The sequence below is a fragment of the Schistocerca americana genome, chromosome 2 (assembly GCF_021461395.2).
Source record: "Schistocerca americana isolate TAMUIC-IGC-003095 chromosome 2, iqSchAmer2.1, whole genome shotgun sequence".
NCBI classification, from domain to species: domain Eukaryota; kingdom Metazoa; phylum Arthropoda; class Insecta; order Orthoptera; family Acrididae; genus Schistocerca; species Schistocerca americana.
The window spans coordinates 953,257,769-953,273,670 of NC_060120.1; the positions used below are offsets into that span (position 1 = coordinate 953,257,769).

At 43.4% G+C, this 15,902-nt stretch overlaps 1 protein-coding gene across 1 annotated transcript in view; it reads left to right on the plus strand.

The window, feature by feature from the left end:
• Window positions 1–5,204: 5,204 nt before the first annotated feature.
• Window positions 5,205–15,902, plus strand: part of LOC124594951 (protein spaetzle 3-like) — a 199,584-nt gene continuing 188,886 nt past the window's right edge. The window contains exon 1 of the mRNA XM_047133461.1: window positions 5,205–5,263. Coding sequence (XP_046989417.1) covers window positions 5,234–5,263 — 30 coding nt within the window. The 5' untranslated portion in view covers window positions 5,205–5,233. The remainder of the gene's footprint in view (window positions 5,264–15,902) is intronic.

A 15,902-nucleotide genomic window follows, 5' to 3' on the forward strand; every position in this document is an offset into this window, starting at 1 on the left:
AGAAAGGTTCAAGAGTGGGATTAAAGTTCGGAGTGAAAGGATAACAGTGATAAGATTCGCTGATGAGACTGCCACCCTCACGGAGTGAGAAGAAGAATTACGGGATCTGGTGGATGGAATGAACTGTCTAATGCGTACAGAATATGGATTGAGAGTAAATCGAAGAGAGAAGAAAGTAATGAGAATTATCAGAAGCGAGAAACTTAACATCATAACTGGGATCACGAGGTAGACGAAGCGAAGGAATCCTGATACCCTGAAAGCAAAATAAAACGTGACGAACGAAGCAAGGAAACCATAAAAAGGCACACTAGCACAGGCAAAGAGGACATTCGTTGCCGAGAGAAGTCTACCACGAGGGCTGGAACTTAATTAGTGGCAACAATTTATTCACAAGCGATACAAAACAGTTACTATTTGCACCTGTTACTGTCCTTCAAAGTAGTCACTAGCGTTGTGCAGAACCCGTTGCCATCGATGTGGAAGGCGTAGTATACCGTTAGCAGAGCCTGTTCTCTTGATGGTGCGAATGGAGCGGTCTACTGCCTGTCGAATCTCTGGAACATTTCTGAAGCGAATGCCACGAAGTGGTTCCTTCATCTTCGGAATCAAATCAAAGTCCCAAGGACTTAAGTCCGGGGAACATGTTGGATGATACAGTACTTCCCAGTCCCATCGACCGAACAGAGCAGCCACAGCTTGCGCTGTATGCGCCCGAGCATTGTCGTGCAAAATGATGGGCGGGTTGCGCAGAAAGTGTCGCCGCTTTCGTTTTCTTAAGGTGTATTTACATGGGCAACATTTTAGGGCACTGCGTGGCCAGAATAGTATTGTCGTCAACACTGCTGCAATGTGACTGCCATACACAGTAATAGTACAGTTAGGCTGGGCAACATTGCTGATGCAGCAGACTGTTGCACATGAGTTCCGAGATTTTGCCAGTGTTGTTCACCAGCAGTGGAGAATATTTGCTAATTCCAGGCCGTATCTATCTCTGTCCATATCTGTAAATGCTTCCCTCTCGCTCTCACCATTGTTTCCTACTTCTCTCTCTCACAGCGATGCACTCACGTGTTTGAGGGGTGACACTATTATTTCGCTTCTCTTCGAAGTTTTGCGGGCAGAATATAGTGCCACTTGGTTTGTTTGCTGTCTACAGTAATGGAGTAGAACGAGAGCACAATGACTTTCATAAATTCCGTATCTACGATCAGAGCTGTGGGACGTAGAAAGTAATGCATACAAAGGTATGCAGAAGTGAGACGTATTTCATTACGTGAAATTTTTGTGAGTTTCATCACACGTGTTTCCGTCTTCATAGGGAGCACTCCCCAACTGTCATTTTTCAGAATTCTATGTTTGTATACGTTATTTCTGCAGAAGCGTCGATAGGTACCACGAAAAGAAAGAAAACCTTCTATCTTTCGGAGTAATCCGTTTTCGAGCTAGCGTAAAATATCCGTACAAAAGCACACCCGAAGAACGATTACTCCGAAACGTAGCAAGTATTCTATCTCTTCATGTGTGCCTGTGGATGATTCCAACGCTTTTTTTTGTGAGCGGTCTCCTTTAACCCAAAAGTATTTGCATTCCACCAGAACTTTCTCGCAACATTTGCTTTCTGCGTCTCATGTATATGTGTCGCACGTAGGAAATTCATAGTTTTGTCACTCTTCTGGCAGTCTCAATTTTTTTAAAGAAACGTGCATGCTCCACCAGCATTTCTGTGAGGCGTTACTACATATAGATAGAAAATACACTTAACAGCCAAAGAAACTGGTACAGCTGTCTAATATCGAGCACGGCCCCCGCGAGTACACAGAAGTGCCGCAACACGATGTGGCATGTCTGAAGTAGTGCTGGAGGGAGCTGACACCATGAATCCTGCAGGGCCGTCCATAAATCCGTAAGAGTACGAGGGGGGTGGAGATCTCTTTCGAACGGCACGTTGCAAGGCATCCCAGATATGCTTAATAATGTTCATGTCTGGGGAGTTTGGTGGCCAGCGGAAGTGTTTAAACTCAGAAGAGTGTTACTCGAGCCACTCTGTAGCAATTATAGACGTGTAGGGTGTCACATTGTCCTGTTGTAACTGCCCAAGTCAGTCGGAATACTCAATGGAAATGAATGGATGCAGGTGATCAGATAGGTTGCTTACGTATGTGTCACCTCTCAGAGTCGTATCTAGACGTATCAGGGGTCCCATATCAGTACAACTACACACGCCCTACACCGTTACAGAGCCTGCACCAGCTTGAACAGTCCCCTGCTGACATGCAGGGTCCATAGATTCATGAGGTTGTCTCCATACCCGTACACGTCCATCCGCTCAATACAATTTGAAACGAGACTCGCCCGACCAGGTAACATGTTTCCAGTCATCAACAGTCCAACGCCGATGCTGACGGACCCGGGTGAGATATAAAGCTTTGTGTCGTGCAGTCATCAACGGTACAAGAGTGGGCCTTTGGCCCCGGAAGTCCATATCGATGGTGTTTCGTTGAATGGTTCGCACGCTGACACTTGTTGATGGCCCAATACTGAAACCTACAGGAATTTGCAGAAGGGTTGCACTTCTGTCACGTTGAACGGTTCGCTTCACTCGTTCTTGGCCCCGTTCTTGCAGGATCTTTTTCCGGCAGCAGCGATGTCGCAGATTCGATGTTTTACCGAATACCTGATATTCACGGTACGCTCATGAAATGGTCGTAGAGGAAAATCGCCACTTCATCGCTACCTCGGAGATGCTGTGTCCCATCGCTCGTGCGCCGACTATAACAACACGTTCAGACGCACTTAAATCCTGACAACCTAACATTGCACCAGCAGTACTAACAACTGCGCCAGACTCTTGCTGCCGGCCAGAGTGGCCGAGCGGTTCTAGGCGCTACAGTCTGGAACCGCGCGACCGCAACGGTCGCAGGTTCGAATCCTGCCTCGGGCATGGACGTGTGTGATGTCCTTAGGTTAGTTAGGTTTAAGTAGTTCTAAGTTCTAGGGGACTTATGACCTCAGCAGTTGAGTCCCATAGTGCTCAGAGCCGTTTTGAACCAGACTCTTGCTGTCTTATATAGGAGTTGCCGACAGCAGCACCGTATTCTCCCTTTTTACATGTCACTGTAGTTGAATACTCATGCCTATACCAGTTTCCTTGTCGCTTCAGTGTATGTGTGAGGCGCCACACTGTTACCGCCTGGTCCGTGGCGCTTTCTCGATATATCGCTGTGTACCACATCTAGCGGAGACACAGCTCGTTGCTTAATGTAAAAGCGGGAGAGCTGCACTCGTTTCTTTAGCTCGCTTTCGTTCATTTTTTGCGTATAGCGTGGCCGGTGTAAATACACTATTGGCCATTAAAATTGCTACACACGAAGATGACGTGCTACAGACGCGAAATTTAACCGACAGGAATACGATGCTGTGATATGCAAATGATTAGCTTTTCAGAGCATTCACACAAGGTTGGCGCCGGTGGCGACACCTACAAGATGCTGACATCTGGAAAGTTTCCAACCGATTTCTCATACACAAACAGCAGTTGACCGGCGTTGCCTGGTGAAACGTTGTTGTGATGCCTCGTATAAGGAGGAGAAATGCGTACCATCACGTAGCCGACTTTTATAAAGGTCGGATTGTAGCCTATCGCGATTGCGGTTTATCGTATCGCGACATTGCTGCTCGCGTTTATAGAGATCCAATGACTGGTAGCAGGATATGGAATCGGTGGGTTCAGGAGGGTAATACGGAACGCCGTGCTGGATCCCAACGGCCTCGTATCACTAGCAGTCGAGATGACAGGCATCTTACCCGCATGGCTGTAACGGATCTTGCAGCCACGTCTCGATCCCTGAGTCAACAGATGGGGACGTTTGCAAGACAACAACCATCTGCACGAACAGTTCGACGACGTTTACAGCAGCATGGACTATCAGCTCGGAGACCATGGCTGCGGTTACCCTTGACGCTGCATCACAGACAGGAGCGCCTGCGATGATGTACTCAACGACGAACCTGGGTGCACGAATAGCAAAAAGTCATTTTTTCGGATAAATCCAGGTTCTGTTTACAGCATCATGATGGTCGCATTCGTGTTTGGCGACATCGCGGTGAACGCACATTGGAAGTGTGTATTCGTCATCGCCATAATGGCGTATCACCCAGCGTGGTGGAATGGGGTGCCATTGGTTACACGTCTCGGACACCTCTTGTTCGCATTGACGGCACTTTGACCAGTGGACGTTACATTTCAGATGTGTTACGACCCGTGGCTCTACGACCCGTGGCTCTACCCTTCATTCGGTCTCTGATAAACCCTACATTTCAGCAGGATAATGCACGACCGCATGTTGCAGGTCCTGTTCGAGCCTTTCTGGACACAGAAAATGTTCGACTGCTGCCCTGGACAGCACATTCTCCAGATCTCTCACCAATTGAAAACGTCTGATCAATGGTGGCCCAGCAACTGGCTCGTCACAATACGCCAGTCACTACTCTTGATGAACTGTGGTATCGTGTTGAAGCTGCATGGGCAACTGTTCCTGTACATGCCATCCAAGCTCTATGTGACTCAATGCCCAGGCTTATCAAGGGCGTTATTACGGCCAGAGGTGGTTGTTCTGGGTACTGATTTCTCAGGATCTATGCACCCAAATTGCGTGAAAATGTAATCACATGCGAGTTCTAGTATAATATATTTGTCCAGTGAATACCATTTTATCATCTGTATTTCTTCTTGGTGTAGCAATTTTAATGGCCAGTAGTGTACTTTTGACCCGTTAATATTGCCGGACAAGAGTGGCCGCTAATGTTGTGACGTTTGCTTGCGATTCGTGTAGCCGGCAATGGTCCTTGCAATTTCTATTACCCGTGTAAACGTACAGTTACCGATCGTCCAAGAACGATAGCTTTTCCGTTGAGAACCGCGTAGTGAGCAAACAATTTTTTAGCGCTACAGAGAAGTTACGTAATGAAATTTACAGTGTTAAAAAAAAAGGCGGGCACGTTGTGTGAGTGGTGGGTGACGTTGACGTCAGGAAGGCGGCGTCTGTCCGTACGTCAGCGGACGGCTGGGAAGTTCATTGAGACAGGCGAGCGCTGCGGAGGACCCGTCCGCTGATGGTCGCGGAGGAGGCGGGGGGGGGGGGGAGGGGGTGCTCGCGCAGGTGGAGGGAGGGAGCGCCCGCTGCAGCCAGTAGCTCTCGGGACGCCGCCACAGCACCACCACCAGCACAACATGTGGCTGCTGCAGCTCTTCTCCCTACTGGTGAGTCTTCCTCCGCGCCTGCGGCCGACGCACCGGCCGGTGGCCGGTTACTGGGCCTGCGTGTACTCGCGTTCCGTGTCGCAGACGCGGGTATACAGTGTGTATTGTACATTAACATGGACTGGAAAAGGGCCAGTTGAAGAACTTTACATCACAACAGGACAAATCCTTTGGTGTTGTTGTTGTAGTCTTCAGTCCAGAGACTGGTTTGATGCAGCTCTCCATGCTACTCTATCCCGTGCAAGCTGCTTCATCTCCCAGTACTTACTGCAACCTACATCCTTCTGAATCTGCTTAGTGTATTCATCTCTTGGTCTCCCTCTACGATTTTTACCCTCCACGCTGCTCTCCGATACTAAATTGGTGATCCCTTGATGCCTCAGAACATGTCCTACCAACCGATCCCTTCTTCTAGTCAAGTTGTGCCACAAGCTCCTCTTCTCCCCAGTTCTATTCAATACCTCCTCATTAGTTATGTGATCTACCTATCTAATCTTCAGCATTCTTCTGTAGCACCACATTTCGAAAGCTTCTATTCTCTTTTTGTCTAAACTATTTATCGTCCACGTTTCACTTCCATACATGGCTACACTCCATACAAATACTTTCAGAAACGACTTCCTGACACTTAAATCTATACTCGATGTTAACAAATTTCTCTTCCTCCGAAACGCTTTCCTTGCCATTGCCAGTCTACATTTTATATCCTCTCTATTTCTACCATCATCAGTTATTTTCCTCCCCAAATACCAAAACTCCTTTACTACTTTAAGCGTCTCATTTCCTAATCTAATTCCCGCAGCATCGCCCGATTTATTTCGACTACATTCCATTATCCTCGTTTCGCTTTTGTTGATATTCATCTTATATCCTCCTTTCAAGACACTGTCCACTCCGTTCAGCTGCTCTTCCAGGTCCTTTCCTGTCTCTGACAGAATTCAATGTCATGGGCGAACTTTAAACTTTTAATTTCTTCTCCACGGATTTTAATTCCTACTCCGAATTTTTCTTTTGTTTCCTTTACTGGTTGCTCAATATACAGATTGAATAATATCGGGGATAGGCTACAATCCTGTCTCACTCCCTTCCTAACCATTGCTTCCCTTTCATGCCCCTCGACTCTTATAACTGCCGTCTGGTTTCTGTTCAAATTGTAAATAGCCTTTCGCTCCCTGTATTTTACCCCTTTATAATAGGAAAATTGACACAGGTGGAAGTTCTTGTGATCTTCAGTCTGAAGACTGCTTTGATGCAACCCTCAACGCTGCTCTATTCTGTGCTACCCTATTCATCAGTACATAACTACTGCATAAACACCCATTTCATGCCAAGGTCTCACTGTACAGTTTTTGCCAATTTTACCAAACTGACGGTTGCCTGATGCCTGAGATTGTGTCCTACCATCAAGTCCCTCCTTTTAGTCAATTTATACTATACATTTCTTTTGCCCAAGTTCTATTCAGTACCTTCTTATTTTCTAATCTGCACCGTTTTTCTGTAGCACCACATTTCAAAAACTTCTTTTCTCTTCTTATATAAACCATTCATTGTCCAAGTTTCACTTCCGCGCAAAGCTGCACTCGAAACAAATGTCGTCAGAAAAACTTACTAATATTTACATTTAAACGGTACTGCAGCGCCTGTGTTGTTCAGAAGCGCGATGCAAAGTTCCATTGCATCGAGCTTCTCAATAACAAAGGCACTGAAATATCGCATTTTTCAGCCGATACCGGACAAGCGACTTTCAAGTAAAATGTCTCCCCTGTAAGGAAGCGTACATAATGGATGTACGAGTGCAGGTTGTAGACACATGATTTGGGACATATGGATTTTTGGGTCTGGCTGTAAAGTGTGCTCGGATAGCCTAATGGTAACATCTTGCTGTTATTAGTACCTTGGTACCTCAGCGCGTTCGCTCAGAGAGCTGGTTGGCCTCTGTAATAAAAAAACTGAGTGAAAGGATCAACAACGAACTTGAACGGATGTTATGTGACGTCAGAAACGACCAAACACAACGAACAAAATGCAGAAAAAAAATGGTAAGGGAACTGGTCGCAATAAGCGGAAAATCCAAGTTCAAGTCCCGGTGTGGCACAATTTTTCACTGTTTTTATTCCATTATTCAGCTGATGGTTGTCCATATTCGCACCTTCAAATACATTTCATATACTTACATTTATATTAGATGTTAACAAATTACTCTTTTTTCTTTTTAGTAATTCTTTTCTTGCTATTGCCAGTTTACATTTTACGTCTTCTCTACTTCACCCATCATCCCTTACCTTGCTGCCTAAATGGCAAAAGTCATCTACTACTTTTAGTGACTCATTTCCTAATTCCCTGAACATCGATCGATTTAACTCGACTATATTTCATTACCCGTGTTTCACTTTTGTTCATGCTCATTTTACAACCTCTTTACAGAACAGTATCCATTCCGTCAAACTGCTCTTCCAGTTCCTTCGCTGTCCCTGACATAATTACTATGTTATCGGTAAACCTCCAAGTTTTTATTTCTTCTTGCTGACGTGTAATTCTCTTTCCAAATTTCTTCATGGTTTTCTTTACTGCTTGATAAACTTACAGATTAAATAACATAGGGAAGAGGCTCCAATCCTGTCTCATTAAATAACACCAGGGAGAGGCTACAACCCTGTGTCACTACTTCTCATTTATTGGTTCCTTTTCATGTTCTTCGACTCTTAAAACTGCCGTCTGGTTTCTGTACAACCTGTAAATAATCTTTCGTCCCCTTGTTTTATCCCCGTTACCTTCAGAATTTCAAAGTGTATAGTCCAGTCAACAACGTCAAAAACTTTCTTTAAATCAACAAATGCATTAAACGAAGGTTTGCAATTCTTCAGTCTATCTCCTAATACAAGCAGAACGATAAGTATTGCCGCCCGTGTTGCTACGTTCCTCCGTAAATCGTCATTTAAAGCATCGATATAGTCGATGGTGGGTAAAGTCGATAGGGGCCTGTATTTTTGGCATTCAAGATCACCTGACATCAATGCTCTGGATTTTTCTGCCTGGTGTCACATTGAAAGTAACACGTACACCATTCCCGTTGGCACAGTTGAGAACTGGAGCATGGAACTGAACAGTGCTGTCAACATCTACGAAATGGTCCGGAAGTGTCTGAAAGAGCTCGTAACTCACTGAAAAGACGAGTACAGAAACGCAGTCAAATGCGGGGGCGACACGTGAAGCTCTTCCTCGAACAGGTATGCGTGTACAGTAAAATGTATAATGTGACATGCCGAAGTGATATTGTGTTTCTGGCTAAGCTACAGTGATATCAGCAGCGTAATGCTTTACTAGGTATACTCGTACTGAAAGCGAAGTATACTTTCCTTCTTCTACGTAAGAATCGACTTATCCTGTTATTAGAGACATCTACAGTTTCACCTGGAAACAAACGGTGGTGTAAATTGTTCCTGTCGTAAGTACTAACCAGGAGACCCGTGCGAAACTTTCGCACTTTTATAGTTTTAAACAATGACAGTATTTGGACTAAGCGTAGTTGTTGGAATAAGGGTAGTTGTGGGAATGAAGAGAAAACATTTGTAAAAATGAACCGAACGACGTGAAATAACAATCATGACTTTATGATACATTCTTATACGTACATTTCCATGTGTCCGAAAATGTGTTTTGCATTCGGAATGTTTGTCCCGGCAGAGATCAGGTACTGCCAAGTGGTCCCATAACCTGTAACTTTAATTCGACAAACATTATCAGTTACAGTAAGTACGTTAGACCGTAGTGGCGATATGTAAATCAAAATTCAAGGCAACAATGACAAATATGTTTGTCCTTTCGGAAAGTATATTCGTTTAGAAAGGTCAACTTGTTCGACGAACAGGGATAATGGACAACCGTATTGATGACAGTCAATAACTGTGACACTGCTGTACATAAAATTATCCAGTTATTAAGTATTTTAACACAAATAAAATATTTGTAATAAGAGATAATATTAAAAGGGAGTCTCCTATTCGTGATTAATAAGTTAGCTTCGTAACATATACGTATGAAGCTTTGCCTTTGATAGTTAGAAGTCTCTTTTACTTTGAAATTTTCCACAAATAGTAAGTTTTAGCGCAAAATCGGTATGTAATGTTAGAAACCGATTAAAAATACCTTACTAACGACACCTCATACATAACTGGAAAGAAGGATATTGACTTGAGAAATGATTATAAGTACTAATTATTGCCAGAAATTAAAGCTAACGTAACTGTTTTTACTTACCTTAACGTTGGGTAAACGATGCCCTCAGTCCTGTACCGTGGGCCGTGAGAAAACCGGAAAAGAAGATAATGTGAACGTCCGAGATGTGGTACTTCAGGAGGATTAAAATACAATTCCATTTTACATCACAGGCAATCAGCTGATTTGGCCCTGTGCAGTTTTCAAGCGATACTCCTGTCGTCGCAATTTTAAACCGCCAACCTGTGTGGATGAATACAAATATGCGTCTGACATTTAAATTAGTATTAATTTGTATAGAGCCACACGGTGTGTAAAATTGCGACGATAGGAGTAGTGCTTGAAATTGCCGCAGCACTGATATCAACTGATCGTATGTGACTGTATAATAGCCATAGTCGAATTGTCTTTTAATAAAAATGTGACTTTGATTCTCGATTAGAAAAAAGACTTATTATAAAAATGGGTCTGAACACTACGGGACTTAACTTCTGAGGTCATAAGTCCCCTAGAACTTAGAACTACTTAAACCTAACTAACCTAAGGACATCACACAGATCCATGCCCGAGGCAGGATTCGAACCTGCGACGTAGCGGTCGCGCGGTTCCAGACTGTAGCGCCTAGACTTGTTATACAAAGATGTTCAAAAGTACGTGGGCTGAGAAGATCAGGAACAAGGACATACTCCGCAGAATTGGCGAGGGATGGAACATACGAGAAACATTCAAAAGAATAAGGGCAGTATGATAGGGGATGTGTTAAGACGTGAAGGAATAACCGCCATACTACTTGAAGGTAAAACCTGGGGAGCTAGGTAGTGATTACAATATGTCCAACAAATAACTGTAGGTGTAGGACGCAAATGCCACACTGAAATGAAGAGGTTGGCACAGAAGAGTCATTCGCGACGGGCCGCACCATAACAGTCAGAAGAACAAAAAATAACTTTAATTCTTACGGAGGTCGTTCGTACAGATATGCCAAGTTTAAACAGTGAATACTTACATTAAAGCACTTGGCAGGAAAAAGACTTTTCCCCGAAGCGGCAGCGTATTAGATATGTTCGTGTAGTTGATTTTCAACACGTACCACTCAGAATCAACGTGACGGTAATGGGTTTACAAAGGGAACTGCTACGTCCAGACGTGTTTGCAAAGGGTTGGAACTCGAGTCAAAGTCCGGAATCAATATTTACGTGCCAGCGGAGTGAGCGAAGGACGCACAGCCGGCTCGTTCGGGCGGTACCCAACATCGCCGCGGAGAGTGTTTCGTGACGGGGCAAATGTCGTTAGGCACGATTCAGGAACGGCTGTGTAGCGAGCGGCTAACCAGGCACCTGCGGCCCGCTGTCCAACTGTGTAGCGCCCGCGGTCAGCGAAAGTACCCGGTGACCAAACAGTCAGTATAAATTTGAAAACTGAATAAATCACGGAATAATGTAGATAGTGAGGTACAAATTGACACACATGCTTGGAATGACATGGGGTTTTATTAGAACCAAAAAAATACAAACGTTCCAAAAATGTCTGACAGGTGGCGCTTCATCTGATCAGAATAGTAATAATTAGCATAACAAAGTAAGACAAAGCAAAGATGATGTTCTTTACAGGAAATGCTCAATATGTCCACCATCATTCCTCGACAATAGCTGTAGTCGAGGAATAATGTTGTGAACAGCACTGTAAAGCATGTCCGGAGTTATGGTGAGTCATTGGCGTCGGATGTTGTCTTTCAGCATCCCTAGAGATGTCGGTCGATCACGATACACTTGCGACTTCATGTAACCCCAAAGCCAATAATCGCACGGACTGAGGTCTGGGGACCTGGGAGGCCAAGCATGACGAAAGTGGCGGCTGAGCACACGATCATCACCAAACGACGCGCACAAGAGATCTGTCGGACATTTTGTGAACTTTCTTTTTTTTTTTGTTCTAATAAAACCCCATTCATTCCAAGCATGTGTGTCAATTTTTACCTCTCTATCTACATTATGCCGTGGTTTATTAAGTTTTCGAATTTATACTGACTTTTTAACCACCCGGTACTTTGGCCTCGGTCACTTTAAGCTAACTACCTATCCACGCAGTACTTCAGCAAAAAGATGATACCAGGTGTATATACCGAGCGAGGTGGCGCAGTGGTTAGACACTGGACTCGCATTCGGGAGGACGACGGTTCAATCCCGCGTCCGGCCATCCTGATTTAGGCTTTCCGTGATTTCCCTAAATCACTCCAGGCAAATGCCGGGATGGTTCCTCTGAAAGGGCACGGCCGACTTCCTTCCCCATCCTTCCCTAATCCGATGAGACCGATGACCACGCTGTCTGGTCTGCTTCCCCAAACCAACCAACCAACCAACCAGGTGTATATATCTGTGAGTTACGAAATCTTATAGCATCCAAAATCGAAAAATAATATTTTCAACTCCCATTTTTCCTCTTTCTATTCTCACTCACCTGTATTTATGAAGTCAAACGTACCTGCCACCGGTTTAAGAGCCACATGCTCTATCTTCAGACTCCGTACGCAGGAGTAAATCTAATTCCACAATCTATTGTTCAAATGCTCAAATGTGTGTGAAATCTTATGGGACTTAACTGCTAACGTCATCAGTCCCTAAGCTTACACACTACTTAACCTAAATTATCCTAAGGACAAACACACACACCCATGCCTGAGGGAGGACTCGAACCTCCGCCGGAACTAGTCGCACAGCCACAATCTATTCCATCTGCTTATAGACAATATGACAAATCTTTTCTTCAAGTATCAACACAAATCCGAATACACCTCAGTTACCACAACTTGTTGATATTGCATTGATTACCTGCACACAAGGAACCTATCTGCTTTGAAATTAGTACCATATAAAAATGACGTCAACGAATGCAGCGCAGTGGAAGAAGAAAGGGGAAAAGAGGCAATTTTTAAAAAAAAAAAATTTATGTTTATGCGGTTAATCTTTAATATTTTATGACCCCACAGTCTTCCATCACCATGGAAGCTGCAGGATTAGTCTTATAGCTGTACCTACAGAGTCATTTCCGTCATTGAAACATGTGTATGGAGTGCGCATGGACTATTGTAATCGAGAATTTGCCAAGTGACTGAGAAAAACAGTGTGAATAGTAAACCAATCGTGATAAGACACTCGGAAGGTGGCCAGTGTCGGGGAGGGTAATTTAGTTTGCTATGCCCCTAGTTCACCACCTTTTCTCCTTCGCCAAACGGTCCTTAATGTAGACATCCTGAAGCTTAACGCATATGATCAAGGGTGGCCGCTAACCTTACCACTGCGAACCGAAAACAGAGCTGCATTGTTGAGAGTAATGATTAAGACTAATGGAGAACCATTATTTTAAGTTTTAAAAGTAATATCACTGACCAGTATTTCATTACACACCAAGAAATAAAAAATTACTTTCGTGTTGTGCTGTTTCGAGTGGTTATTTTTCCAGTGACCTGTTTGAAATCGGGCTGATAACTGATGAGCGCAGTTCGCACAGCTTCACTTAAATGCCAATGAATGAGTGCAGATCGATATTTCTAAATAAACTTAAGTGTTGAACACACTGGCTCTCACACGTAAGTGGTCTCAGTAACTAAGGACAGTCCATTGTTCTGTAACCTCGATCTAAAATCCAGTAACTGAACAACCACCTCTTTCTAGTCCTTCACCCTCTTGCAGTTCCAGGAGCTCCATCTCCACAGTCGTTGAATCCTTAATAACTGACCGTGGCACAGTATATCCGTCCCTCACAACATCAACAACAAATGTATTTTCCAGGAATGAAAATGAATATATAAATATTTTCAAGTCGCTAAATCTGCCATTTATTTCGTCAGCGAGGTCATGCATTTTACTTGAGTAGTCTTTCCTCTCTACCTGAACTTCAGGAAGAGTTTTAGTAATTTTCTTCAGATATTTCAAATGAGCGAATGTTTCAGTCTCATGCCTTTTCGAAGCAGCCTTAATTTGTTATTAAATATACTACGCTCTAAATCAATGATTCACTTCCCACTCCCATACAACGATATATTTAGCGTTTGTAAATTATCATCAGCATCTGTAGTAAGACCCGAACACATTTTTTTTTCAAATTACTTATAATATAGCTGCTGATAATAAAATCTCGTCTCTCTAGTAGCGAGCAACTGATTAAGCTTTTTTTGTAGTTCGTTACTTCCGCAGTCTAAAATAGAAACTACCCGTGCAAAAGCGAACTTTATAAACCTTCCCTCTACATGACATTTCTTTCACACTGAAATATTAAAAGCGAAGAAGACGTTAGCTTCAATTGTTAAAACTGCCTCCTTTGTAAACGTGGATATAACTCGACTCTAACCTTGAAGTTTTTCTTCCAGTGATGTCAATTTAGTTTTCTTTGACTGACGACCAACAGGAAAGTTTTTACTGACACCACTGTGGTTACTGTCGTGATGGCATTTCAGATTACATACCTTGAACTGCGACATGTCATTCGATACAAAATACACATCGGTTTCCTGTTTCCCTCCACAGGAGCACATTCCTGTTCTTGCTCGTAACTGAACACTCTAGTGCCTTCATTATATCCATTGTGGATTTTATATAGCTTATACGCAACTAAATTGATACGATTTATTCTAACGTTAACTAGTTTTCGTGCCACTGCAGGATCATCATCAGATGGAGATGTTGACAGGAACATTATTCTCTGAACCATGTGCAGCCAGACGCTAGCGTCGTGGTGCTGTTGAAAATAACGAAACTTGAGCCATAAGTCACCGAAATTTTTACGAAATAAAAAGATCGTTACGCGTTAGAAACCTTACCTCCTACTGCCTTGTGATATCCATGACTAATTGGTTGCGATGACGTACCTTTTAGCCACGTTAATCAGGCGCGCACACACACACACACAGTATTTAGGTGCGCTTAGTTTCACAGTAAACAAACGCTCAACGTAAGTAATAAAGAGTGTAAAGATGTTACATATCACACTTTGCCAAATTGTGGTCTTTGAATGAGATGCATTAAATTACAGCATAAAATATTTACAATCAAGGCTAACGGGAGCACGTGAACATTGCAAACTGCAGGTGTGTTCATACGTTGACTATATACATACAATTTGGATCAGAAAAGTTAGAGACAAACAAGCAGAGTGAAATACTTACTATATAATTAAATACTGAGTTACCTGTGTACCTAACACACATAGGTGACCATGGAAAGCAGTAAGTGTGTACGTGAACTGAGGTTTTCTTTGTGTATTAATGGCAATCTTTCGGATATCATGGACCCCTAAAAAAACGCGATAAAAGTAAACTACAAGAAGCAGGAATGAGATTTCTTAGGATAGTGAGAGGTGTTGCCAGGGAAGACCATACAATAAATAAAAGTATTAGGAATGAACTAGATATTTATAAGATTAATGAAAATATTGAAGAAAATCAGCTATAAAAATGAGTGCAAAGAGAATCCCACGTCTGACCATGCTATACCGGCCAAGACAAAGAAGCACCGTAGGAAGACACAGAACGAGGTGGAAATGAAGCTGAAGACGGAACAGCCACAAGTGCCTAAATCTTGAAGCGCAGAAGAAGAAGAAATAATGATAATACAAAATAATAAAGACCAATAGGAGCCTTGCTGGCCTGCCTGATCCCGTAGCCTCCAGACATCAAACTTCATGAAATGGAATGTAGGCATTTCAAGCATAACGAGAAATTTCCTTACGATGACGTTTCGAGGCTATTTGCTTCCGCGCCACAACGAATGCGCCCATGGGAGTCACACTTCATGCTGATGTTGATGATGTGAAAGTTCGATTATTCAATATCTTTTATGTGACGAACACCTTCACAAAGTTTGACAAACATCGATCTGGTGCTTCATGGTGCGACACGTCCCATTTCCGTCGGTGCATAATGAAGTACCCTCTAACAAAAGCTGCACAAGTATTTAGTCTGATCTTGATAGGATTAAAAGTGATGCTAAGATAAGCAACTTACTTTAAATATTCAAAAATATAAAATAGTGCAGGCATTTCACAAAATGCTAAACCCTTTTTTCCTGTTACTACAGTATCAATGATAATTTAACCGTCGACTCATACAAATACCGGAGTGAAACATTTTGTGTAGATATGATGTAGAACATAGGTTCAATCGTAAGCAAAGCAGGTGGCGGGCTTCGGATCATTGGTATGGTACGAGGAGAATGCATTCGGTCTACAAAGGGGAGTGCTTCAAAATATCCGTGCGATCGAACCTAAAATATTGCTCAAGTGTGTGGGAACCATTCCATATAATATATACAACGAAGACAAGACAAATGTTCGGCCGCGCGTGATTAGCCGAGCGGTCTCAGGCGCTGCAGTCGTGGACTGTGCGGCTGGTCCCGGCGGAGGTTCGAGTCCTCCCTCGGGCATGGGTGTG